Genomic DNA, 20531 nt, shown 5'->3' on the forward strand with positions numbered 1-20531 from the left:
GCCTGAGGCTGGAATCGAACCTGGGACCCAAGTGCTGTGAGGCAGCAGTGCTCACTGCTGAGCGACCGTGCCGCCCATAATGTATTGAAAGTTCCAGAATAGTAAGAGTAATGAACCCCTCCACCTCGAGAACACGTTCTCGTCCTTGCATCAGCTCATGTTAAAAGTTCTCACAGACAAGGTCACAAATGAGTTAATTAGCTGACAAATGCTGCGCCTGAGAGATTATAATCTTGTCCCTCAATACGTTCAACAGTAATACTATCGCAAAGGGTGACCTCCGAGTTCAAAACACTCTTTATTTGGACTAACATGCTTCAAGAGCAGGTTTTTGTTGTTGAAGATCAGTTTATCACATCCCTTTCCTGCCTGGTTTAGTGACCTCTGTTTTATTAATGGACAAGCATTTTACTGGGATTCATTAACTGAATTGGAATTCCTCTAGCTGCCGGGTGTGATTTTAACCCACGGTGCTTTAGTCCAGGCCTCTGTATTGCCAGTTACTACCACAATGTTACCATCCTCCCTATTGTGATATGGAATGTTGATTGTTTTCAGATTGACCCTCAGCAAGACATGGGACAGGATAGTTGAAGGGAGGAACTCAACAGAATGCCCAGCCAACACTTACCACTTGGCAGGGTGCTGTATCTTGCCGAATTATTGATGTTTGTACTGCTGCAATGTTCCCTGTCTTGAAATGTTGCGCCTTCTCTGTTCACCACTTCATGGCTTGGCCAGTTGACCCTCTGTAGGAAACAAACAGATGGAAAGAATAGCCCCCATCTCTGATCTGCTGCTCTTTACTGAGGATCAGGCCCGGCAATGCAGTGAGCTCATTCTAAGGTGCCGTTCATCAGTCGTCAAGGGAGACGAGACCTCGCTTAATCTCACCTCAAATCTGGGAACAACAGACCAGGAATGGGCCAGAGTTGCGTGTTTGGAAACTGCACCAACCTATTATCGTTATTGCTGTTTCTGTTCAACCACAGAATGGCTCCACCTTAACCGTGATGGATTAGGTGTTAGGAATGCGCAGGAACAAGATGGAGGACACAAAGGTACTGCAAGGAGGTAAAAACTCAGGGGCTTCAAGTGCTGTGTAGCAAGTGTCTTGTCCATGATGACCAAGTGTGTTTCCAGGAAAAAATGTACAAGAAAGTTCTTTCTGAACAATTAATTCTTGCAATGTGAGATTCACTGGCAATCCGTAGACCCATCGGGCAGATGCTGGAAATCAGAGTTGAGATCAGAGTGGTACTGGAAAAGCGCAGCAGGTCAAGCAGCATCCGAGCAGCAGGAAAATCGATGTTTTGGGCAAAGGCCCTTCATCAGGAATGAAGGCAAGGAGTCTCCACCCCGGAGGCTCCCTGCCTTCAGTCCTGATGAAGGGCTTTTGCCCGAAACGTTGATTTTCCTGCTCCTCGGATGCTGCCTGACCTGCTGCGCTTTTCCGGCAACACAGTCCAATCCAGACTCCGTAGGCCCATAGCTGATGCAACTAAATGGCTTCTCAGGCCTTTTCAAAGGGCCTTTTAAAAAGGTGGGGGACTGATGTGACTTCTCTGGGTCAGGCCAAAAGGTTTCCTCCTCTAAAGAAACGATGACAATTCAACAGTCTCATATACTGAGCCCAGTATTTAGTTGAGTTACTAAGGGAGATTGGACAGACTGGGCTTGTTTTCCCTAGAGCAGAAGAGATGAAGAGGACGTGATTGTGACGCATAAAGTTCTAAGGGCGATAGATAAGGCAGACAGGAGGAGACTTTCCCATTTGATGGAGGGATCAATGATGAGAGCCATAGATTTTAAAAAAGTGGGCGGCACGGTGGCACAGTGGTTAGCACTGCTGCCTCACAGCGCCTGAGACCCGGGTTCAATTCCCGCCTCAGGCGACAGACTGTGTGGAGTTTATACGTTCTCCCCGTGTCTGCATGGGTTTCCTCCGGGTGCTCCGGTTTCCTCCCACAGTCCAAAGATGTGTGGGTCAGGTGAATTGGCCATGCTAAATTGCCCGTAGTGTTAGGCAAGGGGTAAATGTAGGGGTATGGGTGGGTTGCGCTTCGGCGGGTCAGTGTGGACTTGTTGGGCCAAAGGGCCTGTTTCCACGCTGTAAGTAATCTAATCTAGAAAGTATCTAAATTCTACATTTGGTAAAACGCATGAGTTCAGATCTTGCCCTGAAATTTGACCTTGCTTTTCTTTCGCGTTATAAATCTTAGTACACTCCCTCCACTCCTCTGCTTCTCCACAGCAAGATCAATCTGAGCACCTGTTTCCCGTGAAGTGCTCACGCCCTTGCTTTCAGACTTACCGTCTGTTGAGTGGCTCCCGAGTCCCTGTCTTCCACAGCGTTCTGACCGGACACTTGGCCGAATGGGTCGTCCATGTACGTGTTGGGGGTGGTGATTCGTCGCTGAAGCAAACCACTGAGAACAATGGAAACATCACCTTGAGCCAACGGCCATTCTGCACAGCTCCTCCTCAGCACATTTTAGTTACATTCAGTCTTATCAGCGAGATGGCATTGCAGAGTCTGATCTCAACAAGGAAACTGGGGAAAATTTAACCCCAACTCCAGAAGGTGCATTAAACCCCCTTGGATCCTCGAGACCAGAAACACGAGGAGATGTAGTCAATCATTTTTGGATCCCGGAAACTCTTTGACAGCAAGTTCCAAAATTCGGGACTGAATGTTTGTATTCCAAAGAGAGAAGGCCATTCAGCCCATTGAATCTGATCTGCCATTCATTGTGGTTAAAGTTGATCAGTGAATTTACTCCATGTATCCACCTTTTACTTAATTCCAAAGGACAACAAATAAGTCTTATGAGAAAAGGCTGGGGGTACTGAGGCTGTTTTCTTTGGAGAGGCGAAGGTTGAGAGGTGACTTAATCGAGTATATAAGATAATCAGAAGGTTAGATAGGGTGGATAGTGAGAGTCCCTTTCCACGGATGGTGATGGCTAGCATGACGGGACAGAGCTTTAAATTGAGGGGTGATAGATTTCGGACAGATATCAGAGATAGTTTCTTTATTCAGAGTAGTAGGGGTGTGGAATGGCCTGTTTGCGACAATGGTAGACACACCAACGTTAAGTGCATTTTAAAAGGCATTGGACATGCAAATGGATAATAATGGAACTGTGCAGGTTAGATGGACATCAGATTAATGTTGCCAGTTGGTGCAACATCGAGGGCTGAAGGGCCTTGTACTAGCTGTAACGTTCTATGCTCTATTTAACATTCCCTGATTTAAAATGAATAGTTATCTATCATTAACTGCTGATTGCAGAAGAGAGTTGCAAATTTTCACCATATATTGTGTTATATTTTATCTGAGTTTCACTCTTGAAAGGTCGAACGCAGAGTTTGAGACCTCTGGTTCGAGATTTGAAATGGCTTCTCCCTCCTTTTATCCTGTCCGATCAAATCCCCCTTTCATTCTCAAAATGTGAGGGGATACAGCTTCCACTTGTTGAATCTCTCCTCAGCTTTCAACACTTGGAGGCCAGCTATCATTCTGGGAAACCTACACTGAACTCTCTTCATATCCGAAAGTGGAATGCCCCGAACTGCTCAAAGAAATGATCTCACTGGCGTTTTGTGTCGCTGTAAGACCTCTACCCTTCCTGCATACCTTCTAGATCTTTAAATGTCAAGATCAACACCCCATTTATCATTTTTGGTGCATCTCTCGATCTGTTTATCATGTTTTACTCATGTATCTACCTGGACTATCAAGTCACTTTGAATCTCCACTGTTTCTGACCTCTCACCAGTTCACATGGGATCCTGTTATATTCATTTTTAATTCAAAGTAGGTCACACATGCCTACCTTGAAATCCACTGTCCATTCAGTTAATCTAAGCATGTTACCCTGCTGGCAAAACCTTTGTATTGTCATGAATTTGGAATGTTAGAACTATTCTGTGATTGAAACATAGAACTTTGCAGTTAGTGACTGAGTTTTTCACGTTTTGTTAGTTTAGTCGTCCATTCTGTTCACCCAGTCCAAAACTTATTGGAGGTTGCAAAGACCTCCTGTGGGGCGAAGCAAGTGTCAGAGCACAGGAATACTTGGGTGGTCTTTCGTCACAGGGACAGAGTTCTGGTCCCACATGTCACACTGCAAGTGTCAGGCAGAAAAGAAGCTCAAAATAGGACCCAGAAATCTAGGGGGGAAAATTGCAAACAATCCGTACTAAGACTGAGCAGCAATCTAGGTGGAAACGAGAGAAAGATGGCTGACCTGACTTGGTTTCCATCCCTTGGAGCTACATCAGTTCCACTCGGCAGGACAGTGTCTTCGTACAGGTGAGCGGATTCTGTGTTCATGCCACACCCTGCCTGCAGGAGGCTGAGCCATCGATCCCTGTCCTCTGGCGAGCTAGTCTGTGAGAGAACACTGAATTGAGCTTCACGATCCAATCCAACACAGTCTGTCCAGTTAAAACAGCCTGTCCAACACTGTAACTTTGGAAATTTGTCGCAATTCACATTGGTGATTCAGAGTTGGGGACCAAGTGTGTCAAAATTTGCAGATGAGTGGGAGGGCAAAGTGTGCAAATGACGCGGAAAGGCTGCAGAAGGACATAGATAGGTTAAGTGAGTAGGCAAGGGCCTGGGAGATGAAGAACAATGCTGGTAACTGTAAGGTCATCCGTTTTGGAAAGAATAGCAGCAAAATGGGTTATTATTTTAAAGGCGAGACATTGCAGCGTGCTGCCGTGCAGAGGGACCTGGCTGTTCTTGTGCATGAATCACAAAAAGTTGGTTTGCAAGCGCAGCTGGTAATTAAGAAGGCAAGTGTCCTTCGTTGCGAGAGAAATGGAGTTGTGCTGCATTTGTAGAGGTTGCTGGTGAGGCCACACCTAGAGAACTGTGTACATTTTTGGTCTCCTTACTTGAGACAGAATATACCGGCACTGGAGGGGTTGCAGAGGAGGTTCACGATCCTGGAATAGAGAGGGTTGGCTTATAAGGAGAGACTGAGTAGACTGGGACTGTACCCATTGGAATTGAGAAGAATGGGGAGGAGGGAGTATCTGATAGAAACATATAAAAAGGTGAAGGGACTCGATAAGATAGAAGCAGGGAGGTTGTTTCCATTGGTGGGTAAAACACAAGCTAGGGGAATGTCGTCTCAAAATAAGGGGAAGCAGCTTTAGGAGTTGAGGTGGAATTTCTTCACTCAGAGGGTCGTGAATCCGCGGAATTCTCCGCACAGTGATGCATTTGAGGCTTCCTCAGTGAATGGTTTTAAGGCAAAGAGGGAGAGATTTTCGAACAGTGAAGGAAAGCAGAGTGACGGTGAGCAAGTGGGGAAGTGGAGCTGAGTCCACAGAAAGATGAGCCATGATCTGACACCCCCAAGGAGCCAGGTAACTCCTGCTCCTGGATCTTATGTTGTGACGTAACCGGGCTGCAGTCGGTCATTGAAGAGCTGCCAGTCAGAAGGGGGGGAATCATGGGATGGTAGACAAAGCATCTGGGTCTCTCTGCCTGCCATCAATGTCTACACAGTGACCAGTCCTGCAGCTTGGTTGAGGATTGGGACGATCGGTGAAGATAGCTCCACACATGTCAGAGAAATTGGCTCAGTGGTGACCACTTCTGCCTCACAGCACCAGGGACCTGGGTTCGATTCCCACGTTGGGCAACTGTCAGTGTGGACTTTGCACATTCTCCCCGTGTCTGTGTGGGTTTCCTCCGGGTGCTCCGGATTTCCTCATACGATCCGAAGATGTGCCAGTCAGCTGAATTGGCCAGGCTAAATTGACCGTAGTGTTAAGTGCATTCGTCAGGGTTAAATATAGGGTCAGGGAAATGGGTCTCGTTTGGGTTACTCTTCGGACTTGTTGGGCCGAAGGACCTGTTTGCATTCTGTTGGGAATCTAATCTCGCGATCACAAAACACAGATCGAAGTGAAATTAACAAATATTAGCTTTTCGTCTGCTGGAAGAGAAATTGACTCAGCTGAAACAACACAGAGAGTCTGTCCAGGTACTGAGAATTCTCTTCCCCTAGCTGAGAGTCATGCCAGGTTTTATAGGAATCTTGTGAATTAAAATGGGGAAAGGTATAATGTATTTGGAAATTACGTAATCCAATTACAATGGTGATAATTGAGAAAGAGTGATCAGAAAAGTGCCCTGATTGTTGATGCAAGGAACATCCTGATAGGATCAATCAGTTCTTGATGGGATCGGGAGATTCCAGCTCTCTTTGTAGGGAGGTGAGAGTTCTCTTTTGAAACAGGACGGTCCCTCCATTGTTCCTATCCTGGGAGCGAGGTCCTCTGCTACCTCTCCGTCTGACCTATCCTTTGTGTGGCTTTGACATCTCTGTGTTATCAGACTGCTCTTGGGCTTTCGGACAGCTTTGTTGACCGGGTCCAGGAAGCTTATTGTTAGTGTGTTTTGGGAAATGTATTCCCTTGTCTGCGGGTGACTGTGGTTCCCTCTGGTTTCACTTGTCAGCCTGTTTGGTCAATGCTGAGGCATTCTGGGAGTTCCTGGCCAAGTTTGATTTCCGATGTGGGCATACAAATGGGCAAGCAGGGTGGCAGATTTTTTTTCCCACAACTCGTTACTCCAACTGAACCCAAAAAGCCATTCAAAACCCCGGAGCAGCTTACCTGCAGCACAGCCAGATCCTTGTGCTGCTGTGAGACAGCCAGCCTGTACTTGTGGGTGCTGTCAGCCTGCATCCTGACCTCACAACCTTGCAGGTCCACGGAGTAGTGCAGCCTCCCGGCTCCGCCGACACCTTTATACATCAGCAGCACTCGGTCCTCGATGTGACACCACAGAGTCTGCCAGTGGCTGTTCACGAGCACCTTCAGGTAACCTGGGCAGATCGGATGGAGTGCCGTCAGTGTGGAGTCACGTTTCGAATCGCTGTCCCCTTCCCCATATCTGTCATTCCCTGTCCCCCAGTGTGGAACCACTTCAAAAACCCAGGTCCTCCAGTTTGCGATACAGATACATCAAGTAAGAAGTAATGGATGTGGAAAGGGAATGCAAGAGCTCATGTAGTGATGATATCAGGCCAGAAGCTGACCAAAGATCCAGGAACAAAGACCAACTGATTTCCTCATCTGTTTGCTCTCAACGTCCTGACATTGTGCAGCTCAGAGGAGAGTGGGAGACTTGCGACTGTTAATATCTCAGTGGCTCACTTGTGTTGATAAGTGAAGACTTACATAAGCTGCAAATGTGTTGCTGGTCAAAGCACAGCAGGCCAGGCAGCATCTCAGGAATAGAGAATTCGACGTTTCGAGCATAAGCCCTTCATCAGGATCGAAACGTCGAATTCTCTATTCCTGAGATGCTGCCTGGCCTGCTGTGCTTTGACCAGCAACACATTTGCAGCTGTGATCTCCAGCATCTGCAGACCTCATTTTTTACTCGAAGACTTACATAAGCACAATCATTTAGCTCCTCAGGATGACGCCACCATTCAACAAGATCATCTCCTCTGTCTTGCCAGTGGCTCATTGTCCTCCACTCCCTGATATTGCAAAGATCTATCTCCAAGTCAGAGAGTCATACAATGTAGGAACAGGCCCTTCGACTCATCATGTCTTTGCTGACCATTAAACACCAAACTGCACTGTAATCCCATTAACCTGCACTTGTTCCATAGCCGACAATGCCATGGTCTTTTAAGAGCTCTTCCAGATGCTGCTTCAATGCTGGGGGAATATCTTCACCAACCTCTCGGGCAGCATGTTTCACATTTCCACCACCCTCTGGGCGAAAAATCTTTTCCTCAGATCTCCTCTGAATCACTTACTCCTCAACTGAAGCTTCTGTCCTCTGGTCTTAGATACGTTTGTCATGGGGAAAAGATTCTCATGATCTACTCTGTCTCTCTTAATAATGTTGGTCTCAATCAAATCCTTTCATTGCTCCAGGGAAAACAAACCCAGCCTATCCATTCTCTCCTTATAACTGAGATTTCCCATCCCAGGCAACGTTCTGGTCAATCTGATCTGCGTCTTCTCCATTGCAGTCACTTCCTACTGACTCAGTGGTCACTGCTGCCTCACAGCGCCATGGACCTGGGTTCGATTCCCGCCCTCAGGTGACTGTCTGTGGGGAGTTTGCACATTCTCCCCGTGTCTGCGTGGGTTTCCTCCGGGTGCTCCGGTTTCCTCCCACAATTCAAAGATGTGCAGGTCAGGGTGAATTGGCCATGCTAAATTGCCCACAGTGTTAAGTGCATTAGTCAGAGGTAAGTAGAGGGAAGGGGAATGGGTCTGGGTAGGTTACTCTTCAGAAGGTCATTGTGGATTTGGTGGGCTGAATGGACCGCTTCCATACTGTAGGGAATCTATTCTAAACCAACCATCTGTGGGCTAACCAATGTTTTAGAAGATTGTCACAAGTTCTCATTGCTCCATACTGTATACCCAGTTAATAAAGGTAAGCAGCCTGTATGCCTTTTTCACCAACCTATCTACTTGTGCTGATAGGAGGATGAAGAGTAACCTTATAGAGATTTATAAAATCGTGAGGGGCACGCGTGGGTGAATATTCAATTTCTTTTCTCCCAGGTAGGGGTGTCCAGAACGAGAGGGCATAGGTTGAAGGTGAGAGGGGAATGATTTAAAAGGGACCCAACGGACAACTTTTTCACACAGAGGGTGGTGCATGTATGGAATGAGCTGCCAGAGGAAGTGGTGGAGGCTGGTACAATTGCAGCATTTAAAAGGCATCTGGATGGGGACATGAATCGGAAAGGTTGAGAGGGATACGGGCCAAGTGCTGGCAAATGGGGTGAGAGTAGGTTCGGGTATTTGGTTCATATGGACAAGTTGGACCAAAGGGTTTGTTTCCATGTTGTATGACTCGAGGAAGAAATTCTACCTCCTCTCATTGGCCTCCTTCTCCCTCTGAGACTGAGTTCCCTGATTCTGGAGTCCACAGCCAGGGAAACATCATTTCTGTTTCTGAAGAATTTTGTAAGATTCCATGAGATGACGTATGTCAGTTGGCTGGCTGAACTGGAAGGTTTGTTTTCAGCCCTTTGGTCACCATGACAAGGTAACATCATCAGTGAGAGTCTCACGTCGAGCTTGCAGCTCAGTGAGCTAAGTTACATACTTCGCATCAACCTGAGCTGCAAATCTTCTCAAACATTGCTGTTCTGTGAGATTGCCACTCGTCCTTCTAAATTCAGGACAACACAGACCCAGTCTCCTCAATCTCTCCTTTGATGACAGTCGGACTAGTTAAGAGAACAATCCCATGAACCTCTGCTGCACTCCCTCTATAGCAAGTCACTCCCTCCTGAGGTCAAGGGACCACATCTGCACAGAATTATCCAGGTGCGGTCCCAGCAGTGTACAATTGAAGCCAGACTTCTTTGCCCTGAACTGAAATCCTCACAACAAAGGTGAGCATAACGTTTGTCATCTGAGCTGCTTGCTGCACTGGCTTTCAGCTCCCTAAGAACAAGGCACCCAGATCCTTGGGAATCTCTCAGAAAATAGATGGTGACATCTTGCAAAATGTCCATATTACAGAGGAGGAAGTGCTGGATGTATTGAAACGCATAAAAGTGGATAGGTCCCCATGACCTGATCAGGTGTACCTTAGAACTCTGTGGGAAGCTAAAGAAGTGATTGCTGGGTCCCTTGCTGAGATATTTGTATTATCGATAGTCACAGGTGAGGTGCCGGAAGACTAGAGCTTGGCTAACGTGGTGCCACTGTTTAAGAAAAATGGTAAGGACAAGCCAGGAAACTATAGACCAGTGAGCCTGATGTTGGTGGTTGGCAAGTTGTTGGAGGGAATCCTGAGGGATAGGATGTACATGTATTTGGAAAGGCAAGGACTGATTAGGGATAGTCAACATGGCTTTGAGCGTGGGAAATCATGTCTCACAAACTTGATTGAGTTTTTTTGAAGAAATAACAAAGAAGATTGATGAGGGCAGAGCAGTAGATGTGATCTATATGGATTTCAGTAAGACGTTCGACAAGGTTCCCCATTGGACACTGGTGAGTAAGGTTAGGTCTCTTGGAATACACGGAGAACTAGCCATTTGGATACAGGACTGGCTCAAAAGTAGAAGACAGAGGGTGGTGGTGGAGGGTTGTTTTTCAGACTGGAGGCCTTTGACCAGTGGAGTGCCACAAGGATCGGTGCTGGGTCCTCTACTTTTTGTCATTTACATAAATGATTTGGATGTGAGCATAAGAGATATAGTTAGTTAACTTTGCAGATGACACCAAAATTGGAGGTGTATTGGACAGTGAAGAGAGTTACCTCAGATTACAACAGGATCTAGACCAGATGGGTCAATGGGCTGAGAAGTGGCAAATGGAGTTTAATTTAGGAAAATGTGAGGTGCTGCATTTTGGGAAAGCAAATCTTAACAGGAATTATACACTTAATGGCAAGATCCTGCGGATTGTTGCTGAACAAAGAGGCCTTGGAGTGCACGTTCATAGCTCCTTGAAAGTGGAGTCGCAGGTAGATAGGATAGTGAAGAAGGCATTTGGTATGCTTTTCTTTATTGGTCAGAGTATTGAGTACAGGAGTTGGGAGGTCATGTTGCGGCTGTACAGGACATTGGTTAGGCCACTGTTGGAATATTGCGTACAATTCTGGTCTCCTTCCTATCGGAAAGATGTTGCGAAACTTGAAAGGGTTCAGAAAAGATTTAGGGGAATGTTGCCAGGGTTGGAGGGATTTGAGCTACAGGGAGAAGCTGAACAGGCTGGGGCTGTTTTCCCTGGAGCGTCGGAGGCTGAGGGGTGACCTTATAGAGGTTTATAAAATCATGAGGGACATGGATAGGATAAATAGACAAAGTCTTTTCCCTGGGGTCGGGGAGTCCAGAACTAGAGGGCACAGGTTTAGGGTGAGACGGGAAAGATATAAGAGAACTAAAGGGGCAACTTTTTCACACAGAGGGTGGTACGGGTATGGAATGAGCTGTCAGAGGAAGTGGTGGAGACTGGTACAATTGCAACATTTAAGAGGCATTTGGATGGGTATATGAATAGGAAGGGTTTGGGGGGATATGGGCCGGGTGCTGGCAGGTGGGACCAGATTGGGTTGGGATATCTCGTTGGCGTGGATGGGTTGGGCCGAAGGGTCTGTTTCCGTGCTCTGTTACTCTATGTACTTAGCAGCACTTTTCCTCCCACCAAACTGGATCACCTCCCATTTTAAACATACTTACAATGTCAGTCGGCTGGATTTCAAATAAGCAGCTTCAGAGTTTGTGGTTGTGTTCCCAATTTCAGAATTATCGACATAAATACAGCAAGGCGACGCATTTCTCTGAATCAGTTTGAGATCATCACTGCCACTACTATTTATCTTACACCTGCATTCATTCAACAAAATCCAGCAGCATCTCAAATTAGAACCATGGAGTCATACAGCACGGAAGCAGACCCTTCAGTCCAACTCGTCTATGCTGACCAAGTTTCCCAAACTAAGCTGGTCCCATTTACCTGCAATTGGCTCACATCCCTCCTCAGCCTTTGTCTGCCTGTCCAAAGTTCTTTTAAAACGTTCCACTCGACCACTTCCTCTGGCAGAACAATTCACATACAATGCCCTCAGTGTGAAAAGGTTGCCCCTTGAGTCCTCTTCAAATCTTTCTCCCCTCGCTGTAAAAATTTACCTTTAAGTTTGACATTTCTTTACCCTTCAGGAGATGGTCTTTGCTAGTCACTCGATCTAAGCCCCTCATGATTTCAAGAAATCCCCACGTTTTGTTTGAACAAAAGTATGCTTTTGCTACCATGCCTGTACTTCATGTAAAGGATCTGGGTATGGATGCCATGTGGTTGGTGGGCATGAAGGTTCAGGCTGGGCATTCAATGAAGAGACATAGGCTACACCCTGAGTCCAGCTCGGAGCCTGAAGTCCAGCGTTTGAGATCTGAGCAATTGGCGAGACGGACAATAACAACTCCTGAGGAAATGGAGGGCGTGGAGTGAGGCCTCACCTGTGTCTCGAGTGGTTGGGTTGTCAGTGAGCACTTCACCTGGGGGTCTCTCCAGTTCGCTACCTCGACTGCCCCTCAGTGCTGACTGTGGGAAAGCAAAGCACATTATTTCAGAAAACACGGCTCCCTTGGCAAAGCATTCTCGTTAGTTCAGAGGCCATGACAGGTCATACAAATGTCAGGAGTCACATGCTAGTCTAAGTATGTGGTGGGACATTCATTTCAAATTGAAAAACTTCAGTTGTGGGTCGAATTTTGTGTGTATTCATGTCTACAGCGGGCGGACAACTTCCTCTTAGAATCGAATCCCTCTGACCCCTGACCTTTACCTTGGCCTCCTTATTCCACTTGGTGTTGGATCGACCTGCAAAGGGATTTCCCTGACCTTCCTTTCCCAAGCTTGGCAGACTAGCTCTTGACATAGAGTGTTCATCGTCGGATTAGCCCACTCGACCAAAATGGGGTAAACATTGAGCGGTATATTTCGACTTACTTTGCTTGCGACACATTGACTGTCCGTCCCTGGCGTCTGTGGTGAATTGCATGATGATGTTCGGGAAGGCATACTGCTCACCTCTTCAACGACCTAAAGACAGTAAAAGCTCTGCATTATGGGACCCGAGATGAGTCCAGAATTGTTTCAGACCAAATCGTTTCTCACTGGCATTGTTGTTTTGATTCCCCCCCCCTTGCCAGAAAACTCCAGTTTCAGCTCGCTTCTACTACAGTCCTCCTCTTCCTGCAAGGAATAGGAGAGTGCCGCCAACAACTGCCTGACCACTAACCCAAGGCTGACGGGTACAACTAACTCTGAGAGACCTGGGAAACAAAACTGGCCAGTTTCTGGCCTCTTGTGGGTGGCACGGTGGCACAGCAGTTAGCACTGTTGCCTCACAGCGCCTAAGACCCGGTTTCAATTCCCGACTCAGGCGACTGACTGTGTGGAGTTTGCACGTTCTCCCCGTGTCTGCGTGGGTTTCCTCCGGGTGCTCCGGTTTCCTCCCACAGTCCAAAGATGTGCGGGTCAGGTGAATTGGCCATGCTAAATTGACCGTAGTGTTAGGTAAGGGGTAAATGTAGGGGTATGGGTGGGTTGCGCTTCGGCGGGTCGGTGTGGACTTGTTGGGCCGAAGGGCCTGTTTCCACACTGTAAGTAATCTAATCTAAGTAATCTAATCTATACCTCACTCCTGTGTGCAACAGTGCCCTTCCACTCTGCAATTAAGCAACGCTTAGCGTAAAATTTGATTAATGTCCCCGATCGTCCCACACGTGCTTCCCCTTCTTTTGGGAACACTCGAAGGAGGCTGTTCAAACCCACTCCATTCGATCATGTGTATCAGAGTTAAACCCAAGCTTGTGTATTTCATCATGAGCCAGACAGGCTTCTGAATCATCGAATCCCCACAGTGTGGAAACAGACCATTGGGCCCATCGATTCCACACCAATTCTCCAGAGATCATCCCACCCAGACCTGCTCCCCCACCCTGTCACCATAACCTTGCATTTCCAATGGCTAACATCCCGGGACACGATGGACAATTCAGCATGCCCAATCCACCTAACCTGGAAGAGAGTCAGGATTATTGATGCTGGAGATCAGAGTCGGAAAGTGTGGCGCTAAAAAAACACAGCAGGTCAGGCAGCATCTGAGGAGCAGGAGAGTTAGATGATAAGCCCTTCATCTAATCTATTTAACCTGCCCGTCTTTGGACTGTGGGAGGAAACCAGAGCATGCTGTGGGAACCCATGCAGACACGGGGAGAACGTGCAAACTCCACACAGACAGTCACCCGAGGGCGGAATCGATCCCAGGTTCCTGGTGCTGTGAGGCAGCAGTGCTAACCACTGAGACACAGTACCACCCATACTCTAAAGCAGATGCTCTCATTGCCAAGCTTCCAGTGACCCAGGGGTACTGGAATGGTTCATTCCCTGGAACAAGGCATCCAGTAAGAATTGGTCGCAATGGGTGCTGTCAATATCAGTGAATCCACCTAAATGCTGTGACTGTACAAGTTAGTAAACCAATAAAAAGAAGTAATGTCACAGGGAGTCATTCCTAATGATGGCGATTGTACCAACAAACACACCGAACCATAGTTACTACACCACTTTGTACCCGATAACATGGATCACTGTTAGTGTTCTTGTTAGTGCCCCGCAACAAGGATTAATGTACCGGTTAGTCACCCATAACAAGGTTTAGTTGTTCACCAGCCATACCCACAATTCCGATACTGGTTAGTGACTTGTAATGAAGGTCATTCTAGTGTTGAGTCATTTACAAACAGGGTGACTGTACAAGTTAGTCGCTGAGTTAAATTTCTGGTGTTAACACCTCCAAACCTTCCGCCAGTCCTCAGTCTGCTCACGACTCTGCAAGCCAAGCACCAGAGTCTCATGACTCGCTGTGGTAATCTTAAGCTCGTGCTGTATCTTCTTACTGCGTTTAAACTTGTACGCGACCCGGGATCCCTGCAGGCAGAGCTCCATCAAGGGATACTGGTCCTTCATGCACTTATAACACTGCAGGAAAGGAGAACTGATTTAAGCGCTCAAGGCGAGAAGGTTATTGACATCAGCTGCGGGCGAGATGATTCGGTCTGACACAGAGCCCACACCCCATCACCCAAACGCACAGGGTTGCTGCATAAGTCTGTGATTCCAGTCGATACATCGACCTCACTGAGACTACAATGAGAGTGAGTGGCTGATACTGTCCTGCATTTTCACCGGTTTCATTGTTTGGCCACCATCCTCATCGGAAAAGGGGACACCTCCTACACATTCACTCAGATCAATACTACCTCCTGCTTCTCAGATCCTTACCTTCTCTTAATGTCCAAAGGAACCTGTCAATCCCAGTCTTGAATACTCTTGTTGACTTTTTTTCCCCCTCATTTGTTCACGGGATGAGGGGATTGCTGGTGAGGGTATCCCTCATTGCCCAGATGGCAGTTCGAGGTCAACTACATTGACATGAGTTTGGAGTCACATGTTGGCCAGACCAGATAAGGATGGCAGTTTCCTTCCCTGAACGATCTAAGTGAAACAGGAGGCTTTTTCTAACAGTCAACAATGGGTCCATGGCCTGCAGTAGGCTCTTAATTCCAGATTTCTCCCTGTTCAATTCAAATTCCATCACCTGCTCTGGCCAGATTCGAACCTGGATCCCCAAAACATGACCTGGATCCCTGGGTTCACAGTCCAGCAATTAAGTACCACAAGGCCATCACCTCCCTCCCCACAGACATGCATGGACGTCGCAGCTGTCTGGGTTGGAGAACTCCCAAACGTTGCAAATCTCTGAGTGAAGCACTTTTTCTTCATCTCTGTCCAAAATGGATGACCCCTTATCCTGAGACAATGATCGCGACCTCCTGACTCTCCAACCCAGGAAATCGTCTCCCCCTCCCCCGCCCCTCGAATCGATCTTGGCAAGAATCGAACACATTTCAATGAGGTCAACTCATTCTTTTGAAGTCCTGAGTGTGAATCCTATTCTCCTTAATCTTTCCTCCCTGCACAATGCTGTCATTTGGGATCAGTCCTGATTGAGTTATCGCATTGACTGGTGAAGTAACTCTTAAAACGCTGAGGATGTACCCTGAGTATTGGACAGCACTGCAGCCTACCCTGTTGGAAGTAACTGTTTCAGATGGTTATCAACATGGGCCCAGGATGGTGAGCAAACTTGTAACATCTTTATCATATCCCAATTCAGTTATCAGTCTAAACGATGATCATACTTTTGAATGACTTGTTACAAGACCTACCCAGCAATGTAATATATCAATGGCATTTTGGGAAAGCAAATCTTAGCAGGACTTATACACTTAATGGTAAGATCCTAGGGAGTGTTGCTGAACAAAGAGACCTTGGAGTGCAGGTTCATAGCTCCTTGAAAGTGGAGTCACAGGTAGATAGGATAGTGATGAAGGCATTTGGTATGCTTTCCTTTATTGGTCAGAGTACTGAGTACAGGAGTTGGGAGGTCATGTTGCGGCTGTATAGGATATTGGCTAGGCCATTGTTGGGATATTGCATACAATTCTGGTCTCCTTCCTAATGGAAAGATGTTGTGAAACTTGAAAGGGTTCAGAAAAGATTGACAAGGATGTTGCCAGGGTTGGAGGGTTTGAGCTATAGGGAGAGGCTGAACAGGCTGGGGCTGTTTTCCCTGGAGCGTCGGAGGCTGAGGGGTGATTTTATAGAGGTTTACAAAATTATGAGGGGGCATGGATAGGGTAAATAGGCAAGGTCTTTTCCCTGGGATGGTGGAGTCCAGAACTAGAGGGCAGAGGTTTAAAGTGAGATGGGAAAGATACAAAAGAGACCTAAGTGGCACCTTTTTCACGCAGAGGGTGGTGTGTGTATGGAATGAGCTGCCAGAGGAATTGGTGGAGGCTGGTACAATTGCAACATTTAAGAGGCATTTGGATGGGTATATGAATAGGAAGGGTTTGGAGGGATATGGGCCGGGTGCTGGCAGGTGGGACTAGATCGGGTTGGGATATCTGGGTCAGCATGGACGGGTTGGACTGAAGGGTCTGTTTTTGTGCTGTACATCTCTATGACTCTAATAGCCATTGAGATGCCTGTCTACCTCAGGGTGAAACAGGCATCCAACTGAGCACCAAATGAGAGGGGAAGTATGAGCGTTAATACCCATGCATTAATGTGAGTCTGTGTGTAATGCAGAGAGATAAAAAAGGAGCTATGGTTAGATCATAAATGCCAGAGACAGGTGGAAGTCAGGATATCGAGGCTGTCGGAGGAGACTTGGGCAGGGAGGAGAGTCTACTGTAGCGCAGTCTTACTGAGGCTCTGGCAAAGGGTAGATCAGAGTGCAGAAAGTTCCGACCTTTCCAGGACTGTCTCGGGCCAGCGTGTGGGGACATACCAGCAGAGCTTGGTCTCTGATGAGAAATAACTGCTTGGTCCACTGTCCCAGCCACTTCTTCCGCCAGAGAAAGCCACAGATCCGTGGGTGGGGCGGAGGTCGTGTGGGCGAGTCTGTGGGCAGCATTCGAAGAGAGCCTGTGCGGTTGTTCCCGGAAACGTCATCCTCTCCGTAAGATTCATAGTGACTGCTGTCTGAGTCCGCGCACTCTGGAAGCACATTCATTTCATACAGGTTCAAATGGGAATGCTCAATAAATACTGACATGCTCCTCCCCCAGGGACCCCTGTCAATCCTGACACACTCCCCTGGAGACCCCTGTCAATCCTGACACACTCCCCTGGAGACCCCTGTCAATACAGACACACTCCCCTGGAAACCCCTGTCAATACAGACACACTCCCTGGAGACCCCTGTAAATACAGACACACTCCCTGGAGACCCCTGTAAATACAGACACACTCCCCTGGAGACCCCTGTAAACACAGACACACTCCCCTGGAGACCCCTGTAAATACAGACACACTCCCCTGGAGACCCCTGTAAATACAGACACACTCCCCTGGAGATCTCTGTAAACACAGACACACTCCCCTGGAGACACCTGTAAATACAGACACACTCCCCTGGAGATCCCTGTAAACACAGACACACTCCCCTGGAGACACCTGTAAATACAGACGTACTCCCCTGGAGACCCCTGTAAATACAGACACACTCCCCTGGAGACCCCTGTAAACACAGGCACACTCCCCTGGAGACACCTGTAAATACAGACACACTCCCCTGGAGACCCCTGTAAACACAGACACACTCCCCTGGAGACACCTGTAAATACAGACACACTCCCCTGGAGATCCCTGTAAACACAGACACACTCCCCTGGAGACACCTGTAAATACAGACGTACTCCCCTGGAGACCCCTGTAAATACAGACACACTCCCCTGGAGACCCCTGTAAACACAGGCACACTCCCCTGGAGACACCTGTAAATACAGACACACTCCCCTGGAGACCCCTGTAAACACAGACACACTCCCCTGGAGACCCCTGTAAATACAGACACACTCCCCTGGAGACCCCTGTAAACACAGACACACTCCCCTGGAGACACCTGTAAATACAGACACACTCCCCTGGAGACCCCTGTAAAGACAGACACACTCCCTGGAGACCCCTGTAAATACAGACGTACTCCCCTGGAGACCCCTGTAAATACAGACACACTCCCCTGGAGATCTCTGTAAACACAGACACACTCCCCTGGAGACACCTGTAAATACAGACGTACTCCCCTGGAGACCCCTGTAAATACAGACACACTCCCCTGGAGACCCCTGTAAATACAGACACACTCCCCTGGAGACACCTGTAAATCCTGACACACTCCCCTGGAGACCCCTGTAAATACAGACACACTCCCCTGGAGACCCCTGTAAATCCTGACACACTCCCCTGGAGACCCCTGGGCACTCAGTAAATATGGGAAATCCAACTGTTTTGGGATGGTTTGCCATTGGCCAGTCAGATGAAAGCAAATTGTTGTAGATGCTGGGGATTCGAAGCAGAGTCACTCAGAGAAACAGAACTTAGGTTTCACATCTGATATGACTCTTTTTCATTACTGGTTCCTTTGGGTTGGCAACATTACCTCTGCTCCTCTTTTCATAGACACTGCCAGACCTGCTGAGATCCTCCAGCGCTTGTTGCCTTTATCGCCATTGACCAGTTAGACTGTGAATCCAGAATCCCTGTGTAACTGTCTTTCTGTTGTCGCACATACCTCAAGGAATGATGTTTGCATTTGTCAGTTCACAAACCTGCAGTGCACTGCGTGAGAGGGTTGAGTGGTTCTGCATCCTCGTAGGAGTCATCGGGGTGGACCTCATTGGTTTGGTGAGGGGCCGGTGGAGGAGTACTCTGCATCTGTTGGGAGAGGAAGATGTGGTTAGAGCTGTGGGAGCAATTGGAGCTCAACTCTGGGCATTGAGACAGTATTTGCCAACATACAGGACATTGGTTAGGCCACTGTTTCAAAGACCGTGCGCAGTTCTGGGCTCCTTCCTATCGGAAAGATGTTGTGAAACTTGAAAGGGTTCAGAAAAGATGTTGCCAGGGTTGGAGGATTTGAGCTATAAGGAGAGGTTAAGTAGGCTGGGGCTGTTTTCCCTGGAGTGTTGGAGGCTGAGGGGTGACCTAATAGAAGTCTATTTAATCACGAGGGACATGGATAGGATAAATAAAGTCTTTTCTCTGGCATGGGGGAGTCCAGAATTAAAGGGCATAGGTTGAGGGTGAGAGGGGAAAGATATAAAAGAAACCTAAGGGGGCCACATTTTCACACAGAGGGTGGTACGTGTGTGGAATGAGCTGCTAGAGGAGGTGGTGGAGGCTGGTACAACTGCAATATATAAAAGGCATCTGGTTGGGTATGTGAATAGGAAGGGTTTCGGAGGGATATGGGCCGGGTGCTGGCAGGTGGGACGAGTTTGGGGTTGGGATATCTGGTCAGTATGGAAGGGTGGGTCGAAGGGTCTGTTTCCGTGCTGTCCATCTCTATGACTGTGGGGCAACCTTTCTCAGAGGAGCCAGCACTCTGTCCATATTAGCTCAGAGTGCCAACAGCTTCATTGTGACTGACAGTGTTAAAAGGAGCTTGGAGTTTGTCGCTTGTTGCCCAGTACTGGACTTACTGAGGAACTGGGAGCAACTGGCAGTGACGCCCCAGAGCACGAACCTGTTGTCCCCTCCCTCTCAGGCTGATAGCATCTGTCCTGCAGCTAGTGTCCACTCGAGTCACTTTCACTGCCTAACCCACCCAAGCTAGAGCAGCATCCATCCAGACACTGGGCTCCACAGTCGAACACCACACCCCGCCCCCACCCCCGACACCCTATCGCAAACGCGCCATGCTGGGGAATGCTGCAGAATGACTCGGTCATCTTGAATTCCTGTCGCTTTTGATGCGACTGAGGGGCCCTCAGTGCTTCCTCTGTTTATGTGGGTGTTCCTGGTCTTGCAAACAATTTGTCCAGACATTAATTATGACTGATTTCCTGCCGCTGATGGTATCAGGGCAGCAGCTCAGAGGGGGAGCTGGGGAACGAGCCCACGTCTTGTAAACAGGACATTTTCCTTCTCTCTGGAGAGGCTTGTGCCCTTTTGAAGATTACGTTGGCCTGTGTTTGAAAGAGCCACACCATGACTTTATTAGAAGCTCCAGTGTGGGTTTGAGTCGGGTTCCAGATTCAGGGCCGTGCGTCGGTTGCTATGATGCTCTGCGCTCCAGACCTTACTGGTCAGCTTTCACAGATCATGCAAACCTCGGTGAGGCACCGGTCAGGATACTGTCAGCCAGAGCACAGTCTTCAGGTCACCCGGCTGTGGTCATCCTACCCACACACACACAGAATTTGATGGACAGCAGCAGGGTTCACGACGACAGGTGGAGGCTGCAGAGATGCAAAGCCTGAGCTTTTAATTCCCCAACACTGGACAGTCAAGCTGCCATCGAGAGGTGGCTGGGCCCCAGTCTCATCCTGAGCCGCCCTATGATCCTCCCTGAGATGCTGTTGTCTCACGAGGAAAAATTGAGCAGGTTGGGCGCAAATTCATTGGCCTGTTGCGGAAAGACACATATA

General features: G+C 48.0%; 1 protein-coding gene across 1 annotated transcript in view; it reads right to left on the reverse strand.

Annotated features, from left to right (window-relative positions):
- si:dkey-220o5.5 (actin filament-associated protein 1-like 2) overlaps positions 1–20531 on the reverse strand; it is a 74533-nt gene that overhangs the window by 16335 nt on the left and 37667 nt on the right. The window contains exons 5-13 of the mRNA XM_060856349.1: positions 18711–18816; positions 16889–17097; positions 14332–14511; positions 12475–12567; positions 11982–12066; positions 6643–6854; positions 4254–4396; positions 2315–2429; positions 632–749 (exon numbers count right to left, since the gene is read on the reverse strand). Coding sequence (XP_060712332.1) covers positions 632–749; positions 2315–2429; positions 4254–4396; positions 6643–6854; positions 11982–12066; positions 12475–12567; positions 14332–14511; positions 16889–17097; positions 18711–18816 — 1261 coding nt within the window. The remainder of the gene's footprint in view (positions 1–631; positions 750–2314; positions 2430–4253; positions 4397–6642; positions 6855–11981; positions 12067–12474; positions 12568–14331; positions 14512–16888; positions 17098–18710; positions 18817–20531) is intronic.

The sequence above is a fragment of the Hemiscyllium ocellatum genome, chromosome 48, assembly GCF_020745735.1.
Source record: "Hemiscyllium ocellatum isolate sHemOce1 chromosome 48, sHemOce1.pat.X.cur, whole genome shotgun sequence".
Lineage (NCBI taxonomy): Eukaryota > Metazoa > Chordata > Chondrichthyes > Orectolobiformes > Hemiscylliidae > Hemiscyllium > Hemiscyllium ocellatum.